This window comes from Peromyscus maniculatus, chromosome 1, assembly GCF_049852395.1.
Source record: "Peromyscus maniculatus bairdii isolate BWxNUB_F1_BW_parent chromosome 1, HU_Pman_BW_mat_3.1, whole genome shotgun sequence".
Taxonomy (NCBI): Eukaryota; Metazoa; Chordata; class Mammalia; order Rodentia; family Cricetidae; genus Peromyscus; species Peromyscus maniculatus.
In genome coordinates this window covers 210,964,801-210,984,174 of record NC_134852.1, presented here as the reverse complement: position 1 = coordinate 210,984,174, position 19,374 = coordinate 210,964,801, and the positions used below count along the sequence as shown (strand labels likewise).

Sequence of the window (19,374 nt, the reverse complement as noted above, 5' to 3'; positions counted from 1 at the left end):
AAACCTGACGAGAATGTTCCAAGAAATAAACATTACAGATAAACAGCACTCAAAAAAAAAAAAAAAAAAAAAAAAACTCGGTAAAATGTCAAATTTAATTAATCATTAAAAAAGAATAACAGAACAATATTCCTGACAGAAACATGTCAATGTGAAGATCTGGAAACTCATGAAGGGCACTCCTTGAAAACCAGAAGAAAACTGACAGCAGGTTTTGAAGAATTGGGCCAGTGAAAGTCTGTGCAGGTATACACCACGGAATTTAGGAAGCCCGTGAATGCCTAAATCAGACTACATGCCCAGAAAAGACCTCAAGCGACTCTAAGAGACTCCCACTTGTCATTAGGCTCAGAACAAGCAGAAATGAGGGACAAAGGAGTCTCAAACACCTTGGCATCACTCAAAGTGTACACAAAATCTGCAGACTCAGATCTCATTATTCCTTGGCCCCAGGTAACCATGGAAATCGCCTTCAAAATAGTAGCAGCTGGCCACAAGGTAAGAAAATGGTGATACCAGAGAGTTCTCCAGTTCCTTGGCTGTAGTTTAAAACATTCTCCTTCCCTCCAAAGAGGCATACTCTAGAGAACCACCATATGCTTTCCTCTCTTCCTTAGAGGAGGAACATGAAGGAAGTGTTTTACTCCTCACTACACAACAGGAACACCTGAGGCTACATGTGCTCCCTATTTTGTTCACCTTCAGTATCACTACAAAGATTGCTAAGGCAATATACTCACCACACCCTACAGTAATAACACACTCACACCTGCAGTAAGAACACACTCACACCCTACAGTAAGAACACACTCACACCTGCAGTAAGAACACACTCACACCCTACAGTAATAACTCACCACACCCTACAGTAATAACTCACCACACCCTACAGTAAGAACACACTCACACCTGCAGTAAGAACACACTCACACCCTACATTAATAACTCACCACACCCTACAGTAATAACTCACCACACCCTACAGTAATAACTCACCACACCCTACAGTAATAACTCACCACACCCTACAGTAAGAACACACTCACACCTGCAGTAAGAACACACTCACACCCTACAGTAAGAACCCATTCACACCCTACAGTAAGAACACACTCACACCTGCAGTAAGAACACACTCACACCTGCAGTAAGAACACACTCACACTCTACAGTAAGAACACACTCACACCCTACAGTAAGAACACACTCACACCCTACAGTAAGAACCCATTCACACCCTACAGTAAGAACACACTCACACCTGCAGTAAGAACACACTCACACCTGCAGTAAGAACACACTCACACCCTACAGTAAGAACCCATTCACACCCTACAGTAAGAACACACTCACACCCTACAGTAAGAACACACTCACACCCTACAGTAAGAACCCATTCACACCCTACAGTAAGAACACACTCACACCTGCAGTAAGAACACACTCACACCTGCAGTAAGAACCCATTCACACCCTACAGTAAGAACACACTCACACCTGCAGTAAGAACACACTCACACCTGCAGTAAGAACACACTCACACCTGCAGTAAGAACACACTCACACCTGCAGTAAGAACACACTCACACCTGCAGTAAGAACACACTCACACCCTACAGTAAGAACACACTCACACCTGCAGTAAGAACACACTCACACCTGCAGTAAGAACACACTCACACCCTACAGTAAGAACACACTCACACCCTACAGTAAGAACACACTCACACCTGCAGTAAGAACACACTCACACCCTACAGTAAGAACACATTCACACTTGCAGTAAGAACACTCACACCTGCAGTAAGAACACACTCACACCTGCAGTAAGAACACACTCACACCCTACAGTAAGAACACACTCACACCTGCAGTAAGAACACACTCACACCCTACAGTAAGAACACACTCACACTCTACAGTAAGAACAATTTCCTTTCAAGTCTCTCAATCTCTTAATTCTTCCAACCATCACCTCAAACCGCTGCCATTACACTTTCAACTTATTCACAACCTAGAACTGTTCTAAAACACAAATCTTAAACCTCCAAAACCATAGGTAACCGACCACAAACAACTGGTTTTCAATTTATTCATTTAGTTCTCACTCCTAACACCCTTATACTGCTACTTTGTGGAGATCTCCAGAAATTGAGTAACACATAATTTGTAATATGCCTTCTAAATTTCAAACCATTAACTTTTTTAAGACAGGTCATTGCTCTATAGCTCTGGCTAGCCTAGGACTTGCTGCATAGCCAGGCTGGCCTTGCAAATCATGGAAACCCTCCTGCCGCAGACTATGGAATGCTGTGATTGTAACTGTGAACCACTACACCTAACTATCATTAAACTACAATACTCTGTTCTTGGACTAAGAACCAGAGATATATGGGTGCCTAAATTCAGAGCCCAGCACCCATGTTTAAAAAACAAAAAAAAAAAAAAAAAAAAAAACTGGCATGGCTGCATGGGCTATTCTGTGGGCGAAGACAAGAGGATTGCTAGGGCTTGCTGGCCCCCAAACACACAATACCATGCCCAGCTTTTCTGTGGGTTCTGAGAATTGAACTCGGATCCACACACTTGCAATGGCAAGTACTTTTCCACCTGACCTATCTGTCCAGTCAGAGGTGTTTCTTAAAACAGATTTTCTAGTTGAATACCATTAACAGTTTGTTGGTTCCCTTTTTGTTGTTTTACAATTGTTGACAAATACTAGTTTTTGTTGATATTTTATTTGTGCACCCCAATAAAGCTTATCTAGGGATCAGAGGGAAAAGACAGTCACTATATTAGACATACAGGTCAAGCAGTAGTAGCACACGCCTTTAATCCTAGCACTCGGGAGACAGAGATCCATCCGAATCTGTGAGTTCAAGGCCACACTGGAAACAGCCAGGCATGGTGGCACACGCCTTTAATCCCAGCACTAGAAGTGATAGGGCTGGGCAGAAAGAGGAAGTGATGTAGCTGGGTGGAGAGAGGAAGTGAGATGGAGGGCACAGAAAGGCATACAGACATGGGTAGACAGGAAGTAGCTCTCTCTGGAGGTTGAGAGGTTGGGTAAAGTGGGGATGGCTGTGGCTTTTTCTATTCCTCTGATCTCTCAGTTTTCACCCTAATATCTGGCTCGGAGTTTTCTATTCGTAGACCGTTTAGCAATTCATCTTACACTGGTTGTGTATATTTCTGGAGTACAATATGATGTTTCCACACAAACACACACTATGGAGATGGGAGATGGCTAGCTGGAGATGCTGACTAGAGATTATAATCCAGCACTGGAGCGGCAGAAACAGGTAGATCCTGGGGCGCACTGGCCATTCAGCCTAGCCTACTTGGTAAGACTATCTCAACAAAAAGGAAAAAGGTGGACAGCACTTGAGGAACAATACCACAACATCCAGCATTATCCTCTGGCTACCATGTCAATGGACATACATGCACATACGCCCACACACACATGTGCACATACCCACACAAGCAAAGCACTAATTAATGTACCTTTCACCTCACATATTTATCTTCCGGTATGACAAGAACATTTAATTACCTTTAGTGGTGTTGAAATACACATTTGCAACCATAAATCACCTGGCCGTACAAGACTACACCAAGACTTCCTCCCATCTAACTGAAACTGTCCACATCATACCCTTCGCCAAACATTGCCCTTTCCTCGTCCACCCCATCACCCTCAACACCAGCCTACACAGTGAGTCCAACCAGGGGCCATTTCTCTTTCCACTCTGGGTTTATTCACTTACTATAATGTCCTTTACATTGCAAATGACACAACTCCCATTCAGCCTCAGTACTTCATTGTGCATACAAGCCACTTTTTTAGACCATTCATCTGTTGATGAGCACTTACATTCTCCACAAATGTAGGAGTAAAGATACATTGCCAAAAGTGGAACTGCTGAGTCACATGGTAAATCTAGTCCCAGTTTTTTTTTAAGAACCTTCCCACTATTTCCAAAATGGGTGAAGTAATTTACATTTCCACTAAAAAATTTTCCATTTCTTCAAATTGTAGCCAACACTTGCTATCTTTCATCTTTTTTCTTTTTTTTTTTCTTTTTTTTTTTTTTTTTTTTTTTTGGTTTTTCGAGACAGGGTTTCTCTGTGTAGCTTTGCGCCTTTCCTGGAGCTCACTTGGTAGCCCAGGCTGGCCTCGAACTCACAGAGATCCGCCTGCCTCTGCCTCCCGAGTGCTGGGATTAAAGGCATGCGCCACCACCGCCCGGCTATCTTTCATCTTTTTAATAATAGCTTTTCTAACAGGTGTGAAGTAATTATAGTTTTAATTTGCATTTCCCTAATGCATAGTGATGTTGAACATAAATTTAATGTATTTTTGGCCTTTTGTATGTCTTAAGAGAATTCTATTCAAGTCCTTTGCCTGCTTTTAAATAGGTAGTTTTCTTGCTAAGTATTTGAGTTCCTTAATTTGGGTAAGCGTCCTAAATGTATGATTCATGAATATTTTTCCAATCTGTAGAGTTTATTTTCACTCTATCAGTTATTACCTCTTGCCACAACCTGCGCAGTTCAGGTCTGAACCCGACTAGAGGTGATGAGGGATGGAGAAATGACAGACACACAGCCACAGGTGCAGGACAGCTGGGATCAGATGGGTTTTGCACACCATGATGGAGTGGCGCCTATACCGCCACAACCCAGAGCCTGGGGTTCATCACACAGAGTGCAGATGGAGAGCTTGGCTAGTATGGTGGTATTTTATTTGTACTGAAATGTGATTTTAATTGTATGTTAATAAATCAAGTTGCCCGGGGATCAGAGCTATTAGAGTCATAGCAAGAGCGTGGCGGCGGCACACGCCTTTAATCCCAGCACTTGGTAGAAGAGCTAGGTAGATTTTTGTGTGTTCAGGGATCCAGCCAGCATTGGAGACACATGCCTTTAAGACCTGGAGGGCGGTACTTACAGGCAGTGACAGGCAGCCATGTGTTTGAGTTTACAACCAATGAGAAGGCAGAACAGAAGACTATTTAAAGACAGACACACAGGAAGTAGCTCTCTTTCAGGGAATCTAGGAGCACTGCAGGAGGAAGGGTAAGATTTCAGCTCTGAGCTCTGACCTCTCGGCTTTCTCTTTTACATTGGTTCTGTTTTTCTTATTTTAATAAGACAGTTGGTTACATCTACATGGTTCTGTGTTTCTTATTTAATAAGACGGTTGGTTACATCTACAGGCTAGTCTCCATAGGTGTCTGTAGGCTGTGAGCAGCTGGGCAGAGGGAGCTTCGGGTGCTACTTTTGTACACATTGATCAACCGTTCTCACTTAGATCCCCAAGGAAAGCTTTGCCACCCCTCTGCACTTCACCTAAGAAGACTCTGCCACTCCCGTAGGACTGTGGGGTCCTTGGCATGGCCACACCCACATCCACAATACACATTCACTCAGAACTTAACTCACTCAGGGCTTCCTCTGATCCCTACAACTTCTGCCGTGCAGAAACTTTTAACTTTATTCATCTCCCATGCCTGTTTATTTTAAGGCCGGTGCTCTTGGGGCCATACATAAGAAGTCATCTGAAACTCCTATCATGGAGTTTCCTGTCATCTTTGGAGAGTTAGGAAAAGCCCAGTCCTGGAGGGCTTCACTGGTGTGCCCTTAGTTGTTTTTTTGTTGTTGTTTGGTTTGTCAACTTGACACAAGCTAGGGTCATCTGGGAAGAGGGGAAATTCAATTGAGAAAATGACTCCATCAGACTGGCCTGTAGGCAAGTCTGTGGGACATTTCTTGATTTATTACTGGTGCAGGAGCGTCCAGCCTGCTGTGGGCAGGGCCACACCTGGGCAGGTGGTTGTGAGTCGTAAAAACAAGTAGGCCGAGCAAGCCCTGGAGAGCCAGCCAGTGAGCAGCTTCCTTCCACGGCTACTTCAGTTCCTGCCTCCAGGTTGTCTTGACTTCTCTCAAAGATGGAGTGAGACTTGGAGTTTGGGGATGTAACAACTTCCCTCCCCAGGCTGCTTTTGGTCATGGGGTTTATCACAGCACCAGGGACCCTAAGACAAGTGGTAAATTGTACCAAACACATAATGAAGAAATAATGCAAGTGCCACAAAAATTCTTCCGGCAAATAATGAGGGTGATTCTATGAGGTCTGCATTGCATACCCACATATCCACATACACATACATATTAAAAATAAAGAAAGTAAAAGATAGCCCCAACCTGGTGGAAAATACTTCCAAATGATCAAATACTACCCAGTAAGTAAAAGAATTCATAAAAATGAAAAATAAGGGGAAAATTTAATGTGGACAAGATGTGAAAGTTTCCTCACGAAAGAAGACAAACAGACGACAAGTAAGCACACCACAGATATCATTGGTCGTTAGGGGTGCAAAGTGAACCCGTGAGACAGACGGCTTAGCAGGGAAGGCTGCTCCCAGACAGTGCTGACAACCCGAGTTCATCCCAGAGCCCCCATGGTGGAGCTGACGCCTGCAGGAGTCACATGACCTCTGCACGTCTTATGGCAGGTCACATGTGCACACACTCTACATGAATGGCTTAAAAAGGACCAATGATATATCACTTATCTATTAGAATTGTTACAATGTAAATGGACAAGTATTGACTAGGATGTGAATTAACTAGCACATTCGAATACTACTTGGGAAGGTAAATGATTATATTCACTCTGCTAAAAATAGTTTATAAATTTAAAAAATTAAACCTGTGGGGCTGGAGAGACGGATGTGCAGTTAAAAGGACTGTCTGCTCATCCAGGATCCAGATTCAATTTCCAGCACTCACATGGTAGTTCATAACTGTCCTTAACTCCAGTTCCAGGGGACATGCCACTCTCTTCTGGCCTCCAGGGACACATAACACTCATCCACATAAAATAAATTTCTTTAATTTAAAAACAACTAATCATGCATTTAGCAGATGCACTATTTGGTATTTCTCCCTAAGAAATGGAAGCAAAGAGCAGGAAAGGGGGTATTAAAAATGTCTGGGCATGATAGCTATTTTTATGATCATTATTACTGTGATGGTTTCAGGGATACATACATAAGACAAAACTTCCCAAATATTAAACTTTAAATAAACTGTGTATTACAAATTATGGTTCAAGGGCTAGAGAAACAGATCAGAGGTTACAAACACGTACGTGCTCTTGCAGAGTTAAGCTCCCAGTGCCCTGGATGTTAGCAAGCTCACAACTGCCTGTAACACTGGCTCCAGGGGCTCTGGAGACCTCCTCTGGGCTCCTTGACTTATACATGCATGCACATGCACAAATGCACAGGCACACACTATACACATGTACTCATGCACAAATACACACACATGCACACACACTACACATACACACATTCGCATGCACACATACACCACATACTTTAAAAAATAAAAATAATTTTTAAAGTACAACTCAGCCTAGCACTTGAAGAGCATGTGTAATGCCTTCAATTTAATGTGTGGGACCACAAAAAAATAAAATAAAATCGTAAAGAAAAAATAACTAAGTACTTTGCTTTGAAAACACTAAGGCGGAAAAACTGTGCTATAGGAAGACACAGCAAAATGTGACTGAGGAGTCGGAAAAGCCTCCGTTAGAAACCTGTAGTTGAGCTAAGATTAGAAGGTTCAACAGTAATTACCCAAGCAAAGACTAGATGGGAAGAGTTCTGAGAAGTAAGGACTGTGTAAAATACCCTGAGGCTAAAATGAAGTCACAAGAAAGCAAGCACAAATCTGTTTAAGAAGCCGAATAATGGAGACCAAAAAAGAAACCAACTTCACAAATTTAGACAGAAATAGTCCATTTAAATTATCTAAATCCCTAAGTATGTGATTACATATTTTAATAATATAAGTGATAATATAAATTATCTATTATAATTTTACTTAGAAGTGAAAACATACTTCTAGAGAACATTCAATTTTTCACATTAAAGTTACTCAAAGGTTCCCTATAATTAACAATAAATATTCAATTGTTTGAGGACTCTCAGCCTCAGGGGGTTGATTTATCTATCCCAGGAGTCTTTTTGGCCCACCCCACAAGATCTCCCTGCCTGGGCTCCTTCTACACTCACTCAGCATGGAGTGTGTTCTTAGTGGCTTAGGCCAGGTACAGTGGCACACACCTTTGTACCAGCACTTGGGAGGCAGAGACAAAAGATCTCTGTGAGTTTGAGGCTAGCCTGATCTACATCATGAGTCCAGGACAGCCAGGGGTATATAGAGAGACCCTGTCTCAAAATGGAAAGGGAAAAAAAGTAGCTTACAAAAAAAATGCAAATTTTAATCCTGCCTCTTCTATTATATATATGTGTGTGTGTGTGTGTGTGTGTGTGTGTGTGTGTGTGTGTGTGTATGTAATTCCAGTCAGGCGGTGGTGGCACAGCCTTTAATCACAGGCAGAGGTAGGTGAATCTCTGTGAGTTCATGGCCAGCCTGGTCTACAGATGAGTTCCAAGACAACCAAGGCTATTATACAGTGAAACCCTGCCTCAAAAAAACAAAAAAGCAAAAAAATTCCACTATAAATATGTGAAATTCAGAATCCAAATATGACTAGCATGAAGGTCTAAAAGTAATATATGGAATAAAGTGAATGATTTTTAAAATAGCCTATACAAAAGTGCTTATAACTCTATATTTACAAATAATTCACATTAGTGAAATATTTTCCAATCTCTGATTTACCAAAGAGATTAGAGTGATAAGTACCAAAGCTACAGTAAGGAGAAAATGTCGAAGTTTCAACAAAAATTGTCAATTTTTATAAGTAAAAATTTCAACTGCTCTACAAAAATAATTTAACCAGCTTCTAATAAAAATATGTCATTTATACAGGTAAATTATACAGGAATGTTTTCCAGCATAATATTACACAATCTACTCAAATACACTTCCAGCTAAAGTCTACCGTAGTCTTGACTACATTTCAAACTAGCATTGTGCTTCCTAAGTCTCACTCCTAAAACCTTCAGTCTAGCATGAGTGAAAAATGGGTGTTAATTTTGCTTTACCTTTGTCAGAAATGTCTTCTAACTTTGAATGTTTTATTATTTTCAAATGGAAACAAACAAAAGACCAGAAGGAAAGCTGCGGCTTTGCTCTGAAGCATCACTTCTGATACTATGTTTGCGTCTACGAAGCATCACTTCTGATACTATGTTTGCGTCTACGAAGCATCACTTCTGATACTATGTTTGCGTCTACCTTTCTTCCCCATCATCCATCTTCCGCTCTAAAAAGGCATTCATTCCCTAGCTGAAACATCTATAATAGAAAAAGACTAAGGCAACATACCAATTAATTGTGACACCTGCTTACCAAGATTAATCAATCACTGTTCACGACGATGTGTAAGGCTGCTATCACTCAGCTTAGTAAAGACTTGCCCGACACTTGGTGAAGGGAGAATGTCAAGTTCAGTTCTTTCCCAGTGTATTACTTCAAACACTAGAAAACAGGTCTTCATACAAACCTTTCATAGCTCACAAGGCACTTTACCAAGAATAACTATTTTCTTCTAAATGACTGTATTCTTTAACATTAAGTACACCTCTTTTGCCCCTAAGAATATGCATGAGAAAGCACAGATTTGTTTACTTATATTTACCCTCAAAACTTGGATTTCATAGAAAAATTAAGTCAAATTTATCAAAAGCACAAGGAATCATAGTATAACAGCTTCCCAAGGACGAATATTCAGTAATAAGTTCAGGACTTATCATCTATCTACACTGAAGTCGTTCATGAACATCTGCCAGTGTTACGTGGTCTAGTTTTCACTTGGTCTGTGTGATTTCTCTTACTAAGTGGGACAGCATCTAAGTGAAGTCACAGCGTGCTGACCTAGCTTTCACAAGTGTCCCTACTCCAAACACAGATGTCGGACTGAACGTCTCAGAACTGGAGCACTGGATATCCTCTTTAGACAAATGGAGCAGATTCACCACCACAAAAGCCAAAACCCATTCGTTACATATGGACCGAACAATCTTCCTGTTTGTAGAAAAATGTGAAAAATGAATGTAACCTTTTCCGTTTTGGTTGCTCCCAGCATATACATTCAAGATTCTGTTAATAGGTGAACTGGCAGCCAGAGGAGATGAGGCTACTCATGAGGTGTAATTCAATCAGATCTCTTGCTCACTGTAAAACATTTCTAAACTTTTAATTGGTATTGCTCTCAAATTATTTTAAATGCATTCGTAAAACCTGCATATCAATTTCTCAAACTTTGAGCCCTAGAAACACAGACCTATGGCTCCAAACAAATTTTATGAAATTTCACCCAAGGTTCCCCTTCAAAACAACAAACGAAATAGTAAGATCTACTTTAGTTTTGAAAATGTCATTTTAAAAAAAAAAATCTTTACATTGAATGAAGGGCATTGTTCTAACTAGCAACAATAAAAATGTGGAAAAGAGAATAAAGAAAAAACATGCTGCGATTAAAACTCCAAAGAAACTACCCTGGAATATATTAATAATGTGAGTCAAATCCTTCCTTACCTTTGCCTCAAGGCCAGATATTTCATCCAGATTTTGCTATCATCTTCACAGCAAATACTAGTCATCTACACAACACAATTTCACAGCCACAAATCAGCCAGCAAACTTCACGTTAGGTATCCAGGAAAAGCTGTCTAAACTGCAGGTTGTCAAGAGGACTGTCCTAACGGCCTCCAGAAACCTCTTGGCCTGCAGCCATGCTTCTTTTTATAGCGGGCAGAAATCTAATAAGCATCAGCCAATAGGGAGAAGTGTCTTTACCCCCAGAGACTCACACTCCTTAGCACCTTCAGCTTCAGAAAAACCAAACTGATGCTCCCATACAACTGTCAAAAGCCACTCAACCCAAGCCTGTCCTCGCAAATTCAGCATCTCTAAAAGTGCATATCCTGGAGTGAAGCTGGCTGGTTTGGAATCACGACTCAGCACTTTCTGTTTAACCTTGATGGAGTTAACTTTAAATCTGCTGCCCGGATTTCCCTCTCTAGATCCTGCCTAGGAAGCATGGAATTCCAGTAAGTTATAGACTTGTGGGGAATGAATGAGATGACCAAGCCAGGGCTCAGAACAAGGTACGGAACATAGCATGCCCATCGTAAACCCTATTGACCACACTCGAGATTACTAAACTGCGAGGCGTGCCCTATGACTAGAGGCGGAGGAGCTGGGCCACAACTTTAAACCTTCACACCTCTCACTTCTCACAGTGTTCGTGGGTTTTCATGCGTTGTTTGCACCGTTTCTGATAGAAACAGATACTGTCCTAATTGGCGGAGTTTGGCACGGTGACTGTGAGTGAGACCGTTCTTTCTGCGCAGAGGATGACACGCCGCGGAAAGCACCGAGTCAGCCAAGGTTGGGCGCCGGCCGGGGTTCCCGGGGCAGCCTGAGGCTGGAGGGGTGCAGCTCCGTCCGGTCCCTCTCCCGGCCGCTCCTAGCACTAGGAGCCGGGGACCCCGAGGTCACGGCACGACAGGGAGGACAGCAGGAGAAGGAAGGGCTGAGGTTGGGGTCCCGCGATGGCACTTACTTGAACCTGCCCTGGCAGTGCTGGCACTGGTCCCCCACCCAGCCCGGGTCGCACAGGCAGGTGGAGTTGACACAGCGACCCGAAAAGCAGGAGCCAGTCCTCTCGCAGGGCTTGGACTGGGACACCTGAGCGTAGAGCGCCAGGTAGAGGAAGCCATAGCACAGCAGCCAGCTGGTCCCGTCCAGCAGCAGCCAGGAGGAGGCGCCCCCGCCGCCCGCCGGCCGAGCCCTGCACAGCCCCGGGGCGACCGGCTGCGGGGCACCCGAGCGGGCCCGGCCCCCCGGCTCCATCTTCCCCGGTGCCCCGGCGCGGCGGGGCTGCGCTCGCGGGCTGGCACGGGGATGCCGCCGAGGCGGGGTTCCGGGCGCAGACGACCCCGCCGCCGCCGCCGCCGCCGCCGCTCCTCGGCTCCTCAGCGGCGCCGACCCCCGTCCGGCTGTCCGGTCCCGGGCGACGGATCCCAGCCGCGGCGGCCCCCGATCGGCTGCCTCCGGCCACGCTGGGGCATCGCCGCCCGCTCTCCTGACCTTGTCCTGGGCGAGCCGAACCCCGCAGTCGCGGCAGCGCCGGGGAGAGCAGCGGAGAGCCGGCGGAGCCCCGCGCTCCGGAGGGGACCCGAGGGGGAGGGGGCCGGGCGGGGAGGGGGAGGGGACCCGCGCGGCCCCGCCTCGCCCGCGGCCCGCGCCAAATGCCTGGGCTCCGAGCGCCGCTCGCCCTGGAGGGCGGGGCCAAGCGGGAGCCCCGAGCTGGGCGCGTCCAACGCGAGGAGGGGGGGCGGGAGGGAGGACGTCCGCCCCCCTCCGCTCCCCAGCTATCCCGAGGCCCCGCAGCCGCCGACTTCCCTCCGCCCGCCGAGCACGGTCGCTTGGCCGCGGCCGCAGCCCACGCCGGGAAGGGACGTCCCCGCAGCCTCGCGCGCTCGTGGTCGTCTCCCCCCCGCCGATCCCGGCGCTGTGGTCTCGCCCGGCCCCTGACGGGGACCCGGGACTCCCCCGCGCGCGCCCACCCGGTCCGCGTGGATGGGAGCGCGTCCCCCAGGTGTGGCCCGCGCCGCAGAGCCCCACGGAGGCGGCGTCCGCTCGGGCTCCGTCGCTGCGGCGGGAAAGCAGCGCTGGCACCCGCCGGGCCGCAGCAGCGCAAGTGCCGCGCTCGCCCCCCGCGCTTCCCCAGCCCCCTGTGTGTTTCTTCTTTTTTTCTTAAAAACTCCCAACTACACACAAAGAGCTGAGCATGTGCAGCCAGCAAAATCTTAAAGGCACCGCGGTCCGACCCCGTTGTGGGGTCTGCGGGGACAGGGCGGGGTGGGGGGCTGCGAGGGACGCGAAGCCGTTCCCGGGGGCGGCCGCAGTCGCGGGCAGCCCTTCACCGGTGGACTTGGGGCTCCCCACCCCAACAAAGACGTGCAGGGTTCCGAGCCCCGGGCGCCACCCTCCCGACGCCGCCTCGGAACCCTGAGAATCTCCCTTTTGCTCGTCAGTGTTTCCTCCTCCGTCTGGGACACTGTTCTGTCTTGAAAATGATTGCGACATCAGAGCTTTTTTTTCTTCTTCTTCAGAAAAGCAGAAGTGTTTCCCAGAAAGGGGCCCTTTTCCTTTTCTCAGCGGCATCTGTTTCTTCCTTGAGATGACTTTCCAAGATAAGATGGCATAAGCTGAGATTCTGTGTCTTGTACTTGGTGTTTTCTCTAACGGGCCTTTGAGCTGAACCCTGGAGAGGAAGCCGCGCACAAACTGCAGCGTGTGGTTGGAGCTCCACCAAAGAGCAAGCGGTGTGACCAGGAATGTGAAACTCACCAGACATTTCTGACAGCTGGAGGAGAAAAGTTTTTGTTGTGACCACACAGTCATAATATTATTGTTAAGATTCAATTCGAGTTTATTTTGGGAATAATGTACCCACGTCATCTCTTTTAATCTCCGTCATCCCCACTTCACAGAGAAAATCCTCTATTAACCCCATTTCGCAGATGAGGGAAGAGTGAGAAAGGCTGAGACGCGGTTGGTGGCCGGTTAGGATAAGGAGTCCTCTGACTTCCGTGGGTTTCCAGTGTTTATCGGGCGCTTCTGTTTGCAGATGCTTTGTTCTCTATCGGTGAATAAAACATAAGTGCGGGCTGGGTTTGCAAATACCTCAGCAGTGACTTAAGAGGAAAACAAAGGTCCAGAAAAAAAGGCTCCTTCGCAAGTGAAGAAAGAAGGCAACCGGTTCTCACGAATACAAAACAAAATAAAAATTAAACACACACACACACACACACACAATCCATTCCCACATTGGCATGTTCTTCAGAAGTGTGGGGGGGGCGTCAAAATAATATTATAGGCCACATCTTTTAATTTCAGTGACAGACAAAAACCCAAACTCTTCCTAGGACCCGCCATTGGTAGACAATCCCTGCTGCTTTTCCATCCTCTCCTCCTGCCAGCCGAAGTTTAAAGTCAGCCAATTCTTTCTCAGTTCTAATGTAGAGACATGTCCGACTTGTGGAAAGTGACCAACCTCTTAAAGCCTCCAGTGAGAGTGAAGGTAATTCAAAGGGAACACTGGAGTCTGTGTCTCTAACAGAGATAACAGCCACACACTGACTGTAGCCTGTATTTGAGTAAAGGATTTGCCCATTAAAAATAAACATTTTACCAACTAACCACTGTAATCATTCACCTTACCTTGAACATGCAGCCCCACAGGCCTCCTCTCAATATTACCTTTAGAATGGAGTTGAATATAAAATAATATAATATAAAATTATTCTCATAAGGATCACATGGAATTTCTGCTTTCCCTGCATCGTTTATTTCTTCTTCAATTGTTTCCGTCGACATTTGACTATGATGAGTTTAAGATACAGAAAACAGATGAAGTGGGATGAGTCTGCCTTTGAAAAGGTTTGTCTTCTGTCAGGCTCACAAACATGTAAGCTCCTAGTACACATGAGTACAATAGTTTGCAGATGTGAACACAGAAATCTAAAATAGTCACATGAGACAGTGACAGAGCCTGCCTAGCATCTTGGCCCATGTTTCAGTGCCTTCTAGGATCAAGAAACGTTAAAACTTCCAGCTCATCCGTTTCCTCCTAAAGAAGTCAGTCCTGAAGAAGCCAAGCATGCCAAACACCACCAAAGTAATTCGTAGTATTGGTGATAGCAGTCCTAAATCCAGCAGGAACGTAAAAAATAACCCCTAAAGAGATGATATGGCAAAAGTCAGTTTCACTGAAGTAAGATGAAATGGTTAAGAGTTGGTGGTTAAAATTTCTCCAAGAGAAAACCTAAATATATTTGTTCTCTCTGCAGTTAACCTAATACCAGGACCCTTGGATATTTGGGTCATTATGCTTCACTTCCGTTTATACGCTTCAAAACTTGTAGAAACATAATAAGCAAAACCCTAAGACTTCTCATTGCCAATGTGGTCAAAGGACATTCAAATGGCTTTTGTGTTATTCAAGAAGCAAGAGATCCTATTTAGATGAAAGCAAAACTTCCTCCACTGCTCAGCTGAAGAGAGATCTCTTCTCTGGCTGTCGTCCACCATTGACCCAGATGGACCTCAGAAAGCTGCAGACAGCTGTCGCTCTCAAGAGCTGGACACACGGACTAAGGTAGTGGTGCAGCATCTTGAAGACCGTTAGAGCGTAGATGGCCTCTGAGACTGGGCAGTAAGGAGAGAGTCAAGTTTAGATTCTCACTGAAAACCATCAGTGCCACCGAAAACGATTGTCTGGCTATTGTCCGAAACACCAGCCTCCCCAAGCCAAGCCTCACACTCCGCCTCCTCTTGGACCGTTATTTTCTCCCATCCGTTTCTCTTGCTGCCACACTTGCAAATACACACGCCACTGCTCCTTCTGCCAATTTTTCTACTTAACACATTTCAAACATATTGTTATAAGTAAATCCAGAGAAATAAATCCAAAGATTTTAAATTCACGATGCTGAGCTAATATATTTTTTAATTGAAAAATAAAATGAGCATTCTTAAACTTTTCTTTCTAAATATTCGCACTTGTTACCCTACCCTCTCCCCCAAATATTACTTAATTGCCAAGACTCAGTTGTAGAAATTTGCCTTTTGTGAAATTTAATGTTTAAAAAAAAATTAGGCTGTGACTCCTATTAAGCAAAGTAGATCAAGTAAGTATATCCATCTCCCTGGGCATGGCAGTGTGTGTCTGTAATCCCACCGTGAGGATGGCACATCTCCAGTTCAAGAGCAGCCTGGCCTACATAGTAAAACTCTGTCTCAAATCAATACAACACTAATCCCTCTACAAACCTCACAAGAGAGAAGAAAAGATTTGGTTCCTATAATTGGAAGCATGTCTGTTTTGTTTCAGTTTTTAGAGGTATCGTCTCACAATGACAGCAACTGTGGAAAGATTCCACTTACAGATCAGAGGTAGCTGTGCATTTAGAAATATCAATGAGGGGACCAAGAAAATGGGAAAGTGGCAAAAGACAAGTCTGCAAAAGTGAGCAACTAGAAATGAGTCCTAAGAGCACAGGCCAGCTTCCATACGAGAAAGGGGTCGTCATGGAGGGCAGAGTTGGGGTTCTGGGACAAGAATAAGGGAATTGGTGAGGGCAAAGTATGGACTCTTAACCCTTTCCTCACCCTTAGTAGGGAAAGGCAATCCCAAGCCCAAACCAATATAGGAAGTTCAATCTCTAAGGGAATAAAACCAGACTCCAGACTTGAGACACCAGCAAAATGCTAGGCATGAATTAGGTAAACAACTGAAAATGTTAACACCTGGTGGAAATCTACATTTGAACAGCACATCTTCTTACTAGTTCCCAGTACACCTCCAAACAACTGAAAGATGGTTATACAGGACTGGAAGAATTCCAAGACAAAAAGATATTGTCATCTGGAGTCATCTAACTAGATGACAAGTTTCTGGCTTATCCTACGGAAGTCTGCTAGGCAATAAGCCCTACCCTGATGCACTGTTCATAATTCTTTATTAATAGAGACAGTAAGGTTTCACAAGACATAAAAAAACAGAAACCAGAGCACAGGGAGAGGGAGAAGGATGTTAGGAGGAATGAAATCAAGTAGAAATGGAAAGATTTTGCAACCAAGAACTGGAAACTTTTAAAGGGGAGAGCATGGGCCATAACACAAAAACAAACATAAATAAAAGGAGAGTAACTAGAAAGTAAAATGTGATAATGTGCTTGGAAATAAAGTCTAGGAAATCTAAATTAGGAAAGAAGGCAAAGCTCTACCTCCTCTTTTTCTCCATTTTTGTTGTTGCTGTTTATTGTTGTTGTTGATTATTTTGTTTTAATTTTCAGTGTTTTTTTAAGATTCATTCATTTATCTTTATTTTATATGTAAGTGTGTTTTGCCTGTATGTGTGTGTGCCATGTGTGTTCCTGGTGCCCAAAGAAGCCAGAAAAGGATGTCAGAAGTCCTGGAACTGGAGTCATAGATTGCTGTAAGCCATTGTGTGAGTATTGCAGACTGAACTCAGGTCCTCTGCAAGAGCATTAAGGGCTCTTAACTACTGAGCTCTCTCCAGCCCAGTTTTGAGTTTTCTTAAAGACAGGATCCCACTCTATAGCCCTAACTGGCCTGTTCTCCTTATGTAGTCCAGGCTGGCTTCCAATTTGTAGCAATCCTCCTGCCTCAGCCTCTGGAAGGCCAGGATCATAGATGCATGCTACCACATCCAGCTCCCACTTTATCATGAAAAGGGAAAAAGATTAAAGGAGACAATAATGATTATGCATAATAGATACTAAGAACATTAATATGAGTACATTATTGCTTGATTAGCACATTCACCCACGGCATGCAGAAGAGCAGAAAAACATTTTATATCAGTTCGTCAAAGTATTGACATAAGAAAATTGCCCAGAATTTACCTGAACCTCTAGATGCAAGACTCTGCCTAAAACATTGAGTAACAAAGTCTCATAAATTGGGGAGGAAGACAAATGTAATCAACTGGAAATAAGAATACCATTAAAGTTATCAACAGCAAAACCAGAAGCTAGCAAGAAGTAGAGATGTAAGGAAAAAACTTTTCAATCAAAAATTCTATACCCAACCTATCTATCCATGGGAATGAAAATATTTTCATTTTCAAGCACTCATAAAAATGTATTTCCCAATGTTTCATTAGGAAAACAGTTCCTTTAGGAAACTACTAGAACTACAACAAAGGAAGATGAGACTGAACATAAGAAAATTATAAATAAATGTCCTATCAGGACAGACAGTTATGCCCAGGGTGACATGTAAACACCTCTATCCAACATCAGGGACCAGGAAGGAAGAGTCCAAGAAGATAATGGATGTGAGTGAGTGAAACTGCACTTTGGCGAAGAATATTAACTCCAAGTCAATGACATGGAGATTAAGATACACAAAAATATCAATTCTAAAGATGTATTTACTGTATGTGTATGAATGTTTTGCCTGCATGTATGTATGTATGTGTACCAGGTGCTATTCAGGTGGAGGGCCTCAGAGGCCAGAAAAGAGCAACAGATAACTTGGTTACAGTAAGTTGTGGGCTGTCCTGGGAGTCTAGGAACTAAATCCAGGAACCCTACAAGAGCAGCAAATGCTCTTAAACTCTGAGCCTTCTAAGTCTCAAAACATGGGTTCTATTTCTAATTCTGTTCTATGTACTGGTTACAGATTTATTAACCTCTGTGCCTTGGTTTCCCCACATGTAGATGGGTGTAGTCGAAGTGCCTGTCAACATCTATTTCAGAACGATGGGGGTGCAAAATGGTAAAATATAAAAAAGGGCCTAACTAACAACAAAGCACTAAACAAATTCCAATGGTTAATGTTCCCTAAAACTTACACTACTTCAATGAAGGGAAAAGAACACTGAAAGGTATTTGAGTCAGTTCAAGATGGCATACGACAGACATCTGCATTTCCTCCCTTTCTTCCTCTCTCTCTGTCTCTGTCTGTCTGTCTCTACCTGTCTCTGTCTCTCTTGTCTCTGTCTGTCTGTCCGTGTGTCTGTCTCTCTCTCTCTCTCTCATTTGTGAACACATGCATGGCATGGTGTATGTTTGGAGGTCAGAGATCAAGTTGCAGGAGTTGGCTCTCTCTCTTTCTGTGATGTGGGTCCTGGGGACAGAAATTAAATTGAAATTAAATCAAGTATCTTTACCATCCAACATCTAATTCAGGATAGTAGGAGAAAATTTCAATTTAGTCATGCACACCTAACCTCAAAACAAAACCAAAAAAAGAAAAGAAAAGGAAAAAGAAAAGTTAGGTGACCTACCTAGGGTCACACAGCAAACAAGAGATCGCAGAAGGAAAAGTCAGACAAATAAGAAGACAGACACGGAAAGAGCAGCCTGGAGCCAAAACTCCAGAGCCCAATGACAAGTTGACCAGATTCAGGATTCATTCAAAGTGCAGTTCCGGGTCTGCAATAGAGCAGATGATCCATCCATTGACCAGCAGCTAAAGTTTCTGTAAAAAGGAAAGAAAGGATATGGGTTGTCTTTTAAAGGGGATTTGGAAGGTAATACAAGCAGAGTCAGCAGCAGAATGCTCCTCCTCAAAATGGGGGTATGAGTTGAGCTTTGGAAGAGAGGACTCAATGTATGGGGTGTCTGCTGTTCAGGCACGAAGACCTGAGTTCGGATGCTCTTCACCCATGGAAAAGCTGGGCTACGGTGGTGCCCATCTGCCTGTTCCCCCAGCACTTCAGAGCAGAGACAAATGATTCTGAGGATTTGCCAGCCAGCCAGTCAAGTAGAAACATCCAGGCTCAAGTTCAGCAAGAGGCCTTGTCTCTAAGTATAAGGTGGAGAAGAAGACACCCAATGACCA

At 44.3% G+C, this 19,374-nt stretch overlaps 1 protein-coding gene across 5 annotated transcripts in view; it reads right to left on the bottom strand.

Moving 5' to 3' along the window:
• Atrnl1 (attractin like 1) overlaps positions 1–11,921 on the bottom strand; it is a 587,588-nt gene extending 575,667 nt beyond the window's left edge. For 2 of the 5 annotated variants that reach the window (XM_076563387.1, XM_076563388.1), the window contains exon 1: positions 11,555–11,920. In XM_076563387.1, coding sequence (XP_076419502.1) covers positions 11,555–11,844 — 290 coding nt within the window. In that variant the 5' untranslated portion in view covers positions 11,845–11,920. Of the gene's footprint in view, positions 1–11,554 lie in introns of all 5 variants that reach the window. The other 3 variants (XM_006978477.4, XM_076563389.1, XR_013048413.1) reach the window with 2 other exon arrangements.
• Between the last annotated feature and the right edge of the window lie 7,453 nt (positions 11,922–19,374).